At 55.6% G+C, this 10,268-nt stretch overlaps 1 protein-coding gene across 9 annotated transcripts in view; it reads left to right on the top strand.

The window, feature by feature from the left end:
• The window catches only part of PRIMA1 (proline rich membrane anchor 1), a 60,822-nt gene that overhangs the window by 42,943 nt on the left and 7,611 nt on the right, over window positions 1-10,268 (top strand). For 7 of the 9 annotated variants that reach the window (XM_041758772.1, XM_041758767.1, XM_041758768.1 and 4 more), the window contains exon 4: window positions 2,746-2,875. In XM_041758772.1, the coding sequence (XP_041614706.1) occupies window positions 2,746-2,875 (130 nt within the window). Of the gene's footprint in view, window positions 1-2,745; window positions 2,876-5,037; window positions 7,401-10,268 lie in introns of those variants that run through there. The other 2 variants (XM_041758773.1, XM_041758775.1) reach the window with 2 other exon arrangements.

The following is a 10,268-nucleotide window of genomic DNA, read 5'->3' on the forward strand; positions in this document are numbered from 1 at the left end:
AAATTGCTCCCCTTTGCGGCAAAAACAAGGAGGCAAGCCCTTTGGGGTTGGGATCCCCCTATATCTGGTTGCATTCCTGACTATCATGCACTGACCACTGGAGGGAAAATGGGGCCTGAATCTGTGCTGGGTCACCCCAGGAAGACTCAGCCAAGCCAAATTTGGGACACCCCAAAATGTGGAACTGGGGTAGGAGAGCCAGGCTTCTCGGAGGTTTGCGTTTGATATTTTACAAAACAAAAACAAAAACAAAAACAAAAAAACACTGAAGAAATTCATCATGGGAAAAATGAGAATCCTCTTGGATCTCCTTTCCCTTATTTTAGAGTTCATTCCTATCTTGAATTTCATATTCTGTATCTTTTCAGTGTTGGAGTTCCCAATGGCCTGACCCGGCCCTGGCAGCCATGTGGCTTAGTGACATCCCTGTCCTGGTGTCTCTCAGGAAGCATTTCTAAACCAGCTTGGTTGTGTGGTGATCTGAGCCCCAGATCTGGGAACCTCACATTTGTTAAAGGGGCTTTAGCACCTGCTCCCTGCAAAGAGCACTTAGTGGCTTGCTGGGTCTCCCCACCCAGCTGCAACAACACCACAATCTGATAACAATTTGGTAACTTAGAACTACTCTGCTCTGCTTACTCCTCTTTAATTGTTCCCGGCAGGCATATACAAGAGAAGAGGCAGTTGGGGAAACAAACGGGCAGCCTCTTATAAAGTTACTCACACACACACCATAGGACCCAGTGAGCCCAGATGTTTATCCAGGAAAAACATGAAGACAGGTCTAGGGGAGCCCTGGGTGGCTCAGCAGTTGAGCTTCTGCCTTCGGCCCAGGGCGTGATCCTGGGGTCCTGGGATCGAGTCCCACATCGGGCTCCCTGCATGGAGCCTGCTTCTCCCTCTGCCTGTGTCTCTGCCTCTCTCCCTCTCTCTCTCTGTCTCTCATGAATAAATAAATAAAAATCTTAAAAAAAAAAAAGACAGATCTAGACCACGTTTGCAAATGCTTCTAGCAGGTCTATTCACAAGTCAAAACCTGGAAACAGCCCAGGAGTCCACCCACAACAGGTGAACGGATAAACAAATTGTGGTTTCTTCATATAATGGAATACCACACTCAGCAATAAAAAAAAAAAAAAGGAAGGAACTTCTGAAATTTGCGATAACGTGGATAAATCTCAAAAACATCTTGCTAAATAAAGGGAGCAAAGATATAACATACTGCATGATTCCATGTTCGGACTTTCAAGAACAGGCAAATCTAATCTTTTATTTTATTTTATTTTATTTTTAAAGATTTATTTTTATTTATTTATGATAGAGAGAAAGAGAGAGAGGCAAAGACACAGGCAGAGGGAGAAGCAGGCCCCATGCCAGGAGCCCGACGCGGGACTCGATCCCGGGACTCCAGGATCGCGCCCTGGGCCAAAAGCAGGCGCGAAACCGCTGAGCCACCCAGGGATCCCCTAATCTTTGATTTTAGAGAGCAGAATAGTGTTTGCCTGCAGTGCAGGGGTTGACACAGGGCAACTTCCTGGGGTGGTGGGAATGTTCTAGGTCATGACAGAGGTGTGGCTTAGGCAGGTGAACTCATTTGTCAAAGCCGATCACACTGGACACTTCAGAGGGTTAAGAGTCACCGTATGCGGTTTACACCGTGAGGAGTATGGCAGCAACGTCAATTCTGAGAATGACAGTAGAGACGAAGCATCTGTGGTATCCCCAGGAAACCATTCACTTACTCTCTATGTTCTGTGGCACCCCTGAAAGTATCGATTATTAAGTGGACACAGAGTCTAGGGCATAGTTTTGATCCCTTTACATAAAGCCACAGGTCTTGAAGACTTGCCCAAAGCTAGTAGTGTCTGTATATCTGTCCATCCGTCTGTCCCTCCCTGCCCCCTCTCTCCTCCCCTCCCTCCCTCTTCTCCCTTCTTTCTCTCTTTTCTCCCCTCCACCCCTCCTATTTCTTTTGCAATTCGGGGCACTCCTTTCCAGCTGTGTCTGGACCTTTCAGGGCCTCTGGGATGAGGCTGTGTGATGTCTCCACGGTTCTCAGAAGAGTGAACCAGCTTTGCAGCGGGCCTCGTCCACCCTGTGCTGCGGTCTGCCCCGCACAGCTGGTGCCAAGGTGGGGGTGGGGGACAGGTTCACCCCGGGGACCCCTTCCTTGGATCGAGTAATGACAAAGGGCCCCTGTGGCACAGCTCAGATGCTGTGTCAGCGACAGACTCTGCCGGATTTTAGCCAATTGAGACGGCTGTTGGTACTCCCCACATGGGCCGGATCCAAGAAGGGAGACAGGCTGCCTCTTGGCTTACCAAACTGACATTGATGGGCCTCCCTTTCTGTCCTCCCTCCTGGAGCGTGCCCTGTGCACCCTGCTCCCCACCCCCACCCTCGGAGGAAGTGGATCTAATGCCTCAACTGAGAGAATGAGATGTTCTGTTATTTTTCATGGGAAATTAAACCTGACCCTGCTGTCAGTTAGCTCATGCCAAGGGAGGATGGATGGCCCGGGCCTCAGCGTTAACCCCTGCTCAGAGCACGTGTCTGGCGGGGGGCCAGGCATGATGTCACCTGCCGCTGGGGTGGGGGTGGGGACAGCGGCCCAGGTCAGAGAGCCTCCATCCCGGGGGCCGGATGACGGTGAGGGCACTGCCGTGTCACCCGCCACGGTCCACCTCCGACGCGGCCGACACCTGCTCCTCCGGGGGAGACTCAGCCTCTTCCTGTGTCTTTCAGCCCCCAACTCTACCTCGTGCCCCGCTGAGGAAAGCTGGTGGTCGGGGCTGGTGATCATCATCGCGGTATGTTGCGCCTCCCTGGTGTTTCTCACTGTGCTTGTCATCATTTGCTATAAAGCCATCAAAAGGTGAGTGCTCACCGGGCCCTGAGCCCCGACGGGGCTCCGCCTGGGCTGGGGCCGCTCCGCCCACCCCCATCGTGTTTTTTGAAACCATAAAAATTGTTAAGCATTTAACCAGCAGGAAGGATGTACAGTGAAGGCCCATCACCCTTCAGCCAAGCACTGAATGAGCGCCAGTTATGTGTTGGGTCCAGGGCAGTGAGTGAGTGTGTGTGTGAACAGTATCCCTACCTGGAAGCCACTTCCTGCCATCAGGAGCTCACTAAGGCGCCTGGCAGTATGGACATAATCCTTGCAGGGTGCCACTGGATGGAGCCACCGGAAGGAGGGCCCACGCTGGTTTGGAGTAGGAACCGGGCTTTGGGGTCAGATCTAAATACCAGTTCAAACCATGTGACCAGGAAGAAAGCGCCTTAACCTCTGGCCCTCAGTTTCCCTACTTGTAAAATGGGAGGAAAGAATGGGAATGCTCCAGGGGAGTCCTTAATTATGCCAACAGCAGACTGGCTTTCACAGACACTGCTGTCCTTTCTGCACCTACCAACTCACTTTACCTTTCAAAAGTGATCACCAGTCACCACCCCCCACCCCATGCTGAGCTGGGGGCTGCAGCGGAGTGTGGCTAGCACTGGGGTCTGAGGAGGTTCAAGTAGTGTCTAGGGCCCTCAGTCTTGCCATGTTGTGGATGGCAGCCCCCTAGAGTTACAGAGCAGCAGGCCCTGACCTCCAGGCTTCCCAGCCTCCAGAAAGCACCCCCTCACCAACACCCCTCCTTCCTTGGAGGACAGAGGCAAAAGACAAAAATGTTGCGAAACCCCTAAGGGTCCTAAGCATTGTTCATCGATTTCTAATAAAGTTTTTGAAAATTCCTGAAGGCCCCAAGTTAGGGGATATATATTAAGAACAGTTGTAACAGCTCAACTATTTCACTTTAGCCTTTTAATCTGTTGTTCTTTTGGACTTCACTTTAATAATTCAAAAGCAGGAAAAGTAAAATACTGAGTTAAAAGTCCTACAATGAATGCGCGTTCAGGCATGGAGGGTGAAGGGCCAGATAAGGCAACAGCCTGGGAGTGTCCTGGTGGCTCGGCAGCAGGACACGAGGGGGACAGGGCCCGGGTACAGCAGCTCCACGCAGAGAGGCCAAGCCCTGGGGATCTACCTCCCGGCCAAGAGCCCCCTCCACCTCTTGCTCTCAGGCTCCAAGGCTGACAGACAGTGTCCAAAAACAAGAAGAAGACCTGCAGTGTCGCCAGCTGTGGCTTTTTTGGGCTTTGTTTTAGCGGAGCTGGGGCTCTTCCAGGAAGGTGTGTGGGGGCGCCCCATCACTTCCCCTCAGAGCAGCCCGAGGGGCCTCCTGGCTGCCCTCTGTCCTCTTCCACAGGCCCTGAGCTCTTGGTTCCTGGGTCTGTCAGTGGCCCAGAAACACGGAACTCAAGCCACAAGGCTCAGTTGATCCCTTCCAGGGGTGTGGGCAGGTCCTGGATGTAAACGGGGCTCGTGAAGTCCTCCAGGACTAGTAAGGGGGGGGCGGTCAGCACCCCTAGGACCAGGACACGGGGAGGAAATCGTGCCACAGGAACTAGAAAACCTAGAGAGCCTGAGACTCAAAAGAGGGGCCGCTTCGCAGGAGCTGTGATTGGAACAGATGGAGATGAACCCCTAAACAAGAAAGGAAGGGGAGAAACACCCCAACCTCTCTCCACCCTCCCTAGTCCTCCTGAGGGTGCATGTCATTGGCCAAACCCAAGGAACAGGGGAGCCCAAGACATGCAGAAGAAGGCGTCAGCCTCCCGGGGCACAGGGCAGGGAGAGAGGACAGGATGGAATGGGTGGGTGGCCGCAGAAATAGAGACCAGCACAGTCCCTGTGCTGCGACAGCACCATGGTCCACACCGTCCTCCGCAAGCCTTGGGGCCTGGGAAGAAGGCCCAGCCCTCTGCTCCTCCAGACCTCATAATCCAGAAAGGGCATCCCAGCCCCCAGGGCGGACAGTCCGTGACCAGAGGGGGCTCCGTTCAGGGTCCAGTATAGTCAGAAATAGAGGCCAGCACCCCAGAACCGGCCTGGAAGGAGGCCTGTGTGGGAGGCTCAAGCCCTTGGGGGACGAATGGGCAGCGGCCGGGCTACAGCTGGTGGGCGAGCCGATGCCCCCTCCTGTTGCCCAGGCTGACCTCTGCTGGGGGCTGTAAGAGATAGCACCATGCGAGCCAGCTGTCTGTCTGCATTTTTCTCCGGAGTCAATGGAGGATGTCTTGCTCACGGCCAATTCTTTTTGGTTAATAATTCATTTGAAACATGCCTCTTCTCTCAGGAAACAAAAGCATTTCATGTCACTGTAAAACCATTAAAAGGAAAATTCAGTGATGAACCCGGGTCTTTTTTTAACTCTCACAGCCTGGAGTCCTGGGGGAGGATTTCCGAGAGATCTTTGTGAAGGGCCCCTACACAGCCTTTGGGAGCCAGCTCACCGGGAGGATGGTTCTAGAATCAGCTGGGGTAGGAAGGTGGTTCTGGAGATCCCAGGTTGGTTTGGCATCTGGGGTGCAGGCCACAGGGCCCACAGCTTCTGCAGGAGTGGGAGGAGACAGGAGCAGGTGCAGAGCGGCACCTCGCAGAGCCCCCACCGGGCCTGACCTTGGTGGGAGATGGGGTCTCATTAGCACTTTGGACTCACAGACTCAGTGAATCGAACTGCAGCCTGAGTCAAAAAATGCATCCAGAGTCCCAACTCTGTGCTAGATGACATGGTGCTCGGGGGTGAGGGGCTCCAAGGGGAGGAGCCCAAGGAGGAGCACCTGCCCCAGACCCAGGGCCCCAGTAGGTTTCTAGGAAGGGGGAAGGAGTTAATCAGATCAAGGGCCTGATGAGGAGAGCTGCTCACATTGGGACTGGCGCATGCAGTGGCCCCCAGGTTCCCTGCCAGTGACCCAAACTCTGCAGGGTCCCCAGCCCAGGAGCCCACACAGCTTGCATTTCAGTGGCCTCCTTGCCTTGAGCTTGCTGTGAGCAACTTCTTTCTTTTTTTTTTAAGATTTATGTATTTACATGGGGGGAGGTGAGAAGGGCAAGGATGGGTGTGGAGCAAAGAGGGAGAGAGTAGCAAGCAGACCCCAAGCTGAGCACGTAGCCAGGACCCTGAGATCATGACCTGAGCCAAAACCAAGAGTCGTGCTTAACCGATTACACCCCTCAGACACTCTCAGCAGCTTCTTTATTCACAGCTGCAGGGTGATGGAGCCCCAGAGCCCTTGTGTGCTCTGCACCCTGAGCTTCCACCCAGGGCTCCTCCCCACCCTCAGGCCTGGCATGCACATGGCATCAGACAGCCTGAAGTTGTTCGAAGAACCCAGGACTGGGAGTCCAGAGCTCTGTGCCCCGTTCCCAGCTGCCTGCCACCCCCCCAGCTCAGCAGGTGTCGCTGCCCTCCCTGGCCTGTTTCCCTTACCTGTAGGGGAATACCTAGGGCATTTCACTGCTCAGAGGCATCCATGCAGACGGAAGTGCCTGCCAAAGTCTAGGCCAGGCGGTGGGGCCGTGCTTGGCACAGGGGCTCCTGTCCTGGGTGCTTTGGGCACCATCTCTGCCCGCGGGGTACCCACCTCATGGGGGGAGGAGAGGGTGTTCCACCCTCCGAAGGGGAGTAGCCGAAGGGACTATCAAGCAGAAATAAGTTGTAAGCAGACACAGTGAAAGAAGCCGTTGGTCCAGGATGGGATGGGGACCTCAAACAACGATGATCCGTGAGAGTCACCGAGACAAAGCTCCAGGGTGCAAGGTGCCCAGCGCCCAGGTAGGAGGGCCAGGCCTCAGACCCCTAGCCGGCCAGGGGAAGGAAGTTCCCAGGCCCCTGGACTCTTACGGGGATACTGTCCCAGGGTGGTGTTTTCAGCTTCTCTGACCGCCACACCGTTGGTGCGGAGAACACCTGTGCTGCAGAGAGAGGACGCATCCCCATCCCCTTCGGGCCCCTGCCTCGAGTCGCCCCCACACCCCCGGCCCACGAAGCCCACCTTTCCTCCTCCAGCCACCCGCGGCTCAGGCCTTCACCTTCTGCCATTGATTTGCCAATTAAGCTGCTTGATGGCCACCTCATTCTGATTTAAGGGTATTGGCTGACAGACGGAAGAGGCTACAGAATGGTGTGGCCACCAGTGTGGCCGGTCCCGCACACCATCAACTGCAGACAGTGAGCAAGCGTGCTGCTCCCTGGGGGTGGGCTCAGGTGCACGTGTGTGTATGTGCGCATGTGCCCGAGGGTGCCAGAGCACACACATCGTCGCTGAGCCCTGGGGCTCCCCAGCTTGCTCTACAGATACTTACTGAGCACCTACTGTGTGCTGGGGATGAGACTAGATGCCAGGGATGTAGAGATACACGAGGTGAGCCCCTGCCCCCTCACCAGGGGGGAAGTGGATTAAATACACACACACACACACACACACACACACACACAGGCAAGTTAATAAATGAGGTGCTTGGAACACCTGGGTGGCTCAGTGGCTGAGCATCTGCCTTTGGCTCAGGGCGTGATCTCAGGGTCCTGGGATCAAGCCCCATGCTGAGCGGGGAGTCTGCTTCTCCTTCTCCCCCTTCTTACCCCCCACCCCCCACCCAGCTCATGTCTCTCTCACTCTCTTTCTCAAAAAAAAAAAAATATATTTTAAAGAAAAAAAAGGGGGCAACCCGGGTGGCTCAGTGGGAGGGAGGAGGCTCAGCAGTTTAGCGTTGCCTTCAGTCCAGGGCGTGATCCTGGAGACCCGGGATCGAGTCCCACGTCGGGCTCCCTGCCGTGGAGCCTGCTTCTCCCACTGCCTGTGTCTCTGCCTCTCTCTCTGTGTCTCTCATGAATAAATAAATAAAATCTTTTTGAAGAAAGAAAGAAAGAAAGAAAGAAAGAAAGAAAGAAAGAAAGAAAGAAAGAAAGAAAGCTGTTACACAAATAAATAAATAAATGCTTTTTAAAAGTGTGAGTGCTGTGAAGGAAGGGGAGGACCAGGGTGCAGGAAGGGAGAAGGAGAAGGGGTCAGGGGTGCTCCTCCCACCCCAAGGCTCAGGAGTGCTCTGCCTTCCTGATGCAGCTTTAGATCAGAGAGAAAGCTTAGGGTTTTTACACCCACCACTGCCTTTTTTAATGGTTATTGAGGTAATACACGCACATAGCTTGAAATGTCAAACGTGCCACAAGCCTAGTGAGAAAAGCAGAAGCCCCCTGAAGGGCCCCCCGCCCCCCCAGTCACACCCTTGAGAGACAGCCACTTCGGGTGTCAGCTGTCCCCGTCCTCCCTCCACGCTCTAAGCGATGACTGTGCCGTTATGAGAATTCTCTTTCCATTTCGCACATTACCTGTTGACGTGCCAAGATCGGACAGAGCGCCGCCCCGTCCCCACCCCTGCCCACAGGTGTCCCGCAGGGGGGGGTGCTGACTCGCGTACACCTTAGCGGGACCGCGTCCTGTCTGCTGCGAGCCCCCTCGTGCAGGTGACTCCCCTGGAGTCAGCAGTGCCTCTGGATGCGGCAGGTGGCTCTGTCCCCGTCCCCGGGAACTTGCACACTCGGCCCTCCCGCCCTCCCTCTCCCCTCTTCCGTTTCCCTCTCCAGCCTGATGCTATGGTGGGGGGGATTTTTTTCAAGATCTCCCTTGAATCACAGACTCCACAGCAGTCAGCCGGGGAAGTTAATGTTCTTTTCAGAACTGACATTCTCTTTGGAGCTTTGGGCGAGGGACGGTGGCCAAGAAGGGTCGGTTCTTACTGAGTGTGGCAGGTAGAGAAGACCGGGTGGCCTGGGGCCATGGAAGGCCACCGAGGGGTGGAAATGAGTTTCCTGTGGGGTCGGAGCCAAAATGAGCCTCCAAGGTCGTGGGAGGAAACTGAGTCCTGGCTGGGGAGGAGAGCAGCTCAGGTCACAGAGGTTCCCAGCCCTCCTGGGTGCTCTGGAGCTCGCAGGGAGCTGCCCGGCTGAGCACTGCTAGCTGAGCCCTTCCTGCTCCTCACTCAAGCCCCAGGCCGAGCGCCGCCTCCTCTGACGGGCTTCCTGGGCTGGTCTGGATCCTTCTTCCCCGCCCAAGCCCTGGAGCTGTCACTTTGCCTGATTCCCGTCTCTGCTTTCTGCTCTAGGCAGGTTGATGTTGGTGTCTACAGGTGCATGTGCCCCCGCGTGTGTGTCAGGGACTGTGTGCACACTTGCACGCACATGTGAAGGGGGGGTGGCCATCTCGCCTTCCTCGTCCCTCTCCCTGACTGTGTCCAGCACGTAGTCACTAGTGCATGACTTTCTGTGGCTTGAATGGAGGCTTGTTTACATAGACTTGCCAGATTCTACTTTTTATTTATTTATTCATCTATTTATTTGATTAAAAAGTGACAGCACGTACCTACGCAGAGAGGGGAGGGGCGGGGGGGGACTCTCAAGCATACTCTGAGCTGAGCCCAGAGCCCGACACGGGTCTCCATCCGACGACCCTGAGATCATGACTTGAGCCGAAATCAGGAATTGGGTGCTTAGCTGACTGAGCCACCCAGGCGCCCCCAGATCCTACCTTTTAAATTAGCAAACTTAAATAAATATTTAAAAAAATAAATTAGCAAACTCTACTGAGAATTTTGGTAAACTCGGTGTTTTCTCTCCCTCCGGGTGAGTGAGGTAAAATCTGCTTTTCGGGTGGCATGTGCCTGGTTCTCGATGCCTGGCCTGTCTCAGTTGGGGCGTCCTCCACCCTCCGCCCTCCCTCCGAGCCCTAGGCTCCTCCCCCTTCTTGCTGAGCTCAAGCTGGAGTACGTGCTCAGTGACTCAGCGGCCCCCCACCTGCGCCCCGAGTGACCCGGCCTCCCTCCCGCCCGGGTGACACCCTCGGGCCCCGCCATCTGCTGCCGCCTCCTCTTGCCCAGGGCGCAGGCCACCAGCCCAGCCCTCGCCCCCCGCCTCCCGCCGACCTGCACAGTCGGGATCAGAGCTGGGCGGGAGGAGGACAAGACCGCTGGGGCCCGGGGGCTGAGGACGGGAGTGGAGCCCCGCACCCAGCCGCCTCTCGCTGAGCTTCCAGGAGCGAGACAGTCACCTTGAATGCACCTGGGATCCCTGGGGTCTTGAGACTGGAGCTGTCTCTGCACCAAAACCTCCTGGGCCAGGTGGGGCCCGATGCAGACACTTGAGACGCAGCCGCTCCCATCTGTCACTTTTCCCTGCTGTCCCCCTCCGTTCCTGTAACAACACCGCGCCCCCAGGCGCCAAATCCAACCTCTCCGGCTGCAAGTGGAAAGCACCGCGTCTAACTGTACCGGGAGCCAGGTCAAAGCTGGGGTGCTCCGAGGAGGGGCCGCCTTTGGCCGGGCCCCGAGCACCGACACATGCCGTGGCTGCTCCGGGACCATCTTCCTTCCTTCGGGACCTCGGCTG

Source organism: Vulpes lagopus, chromosome 6 (assembly GCF_018345385.1).
Source record: "Vulpes lagopus strain Blue_001 chromosome 6, ASM1834538v1, whole genome shotgun sequence".
Lineage (NCBI taxonomy): Eukaryota > Metazoa > Chordata > Mammalia > Carnivora > Canidae > Vulpes > Vulpes lagopus.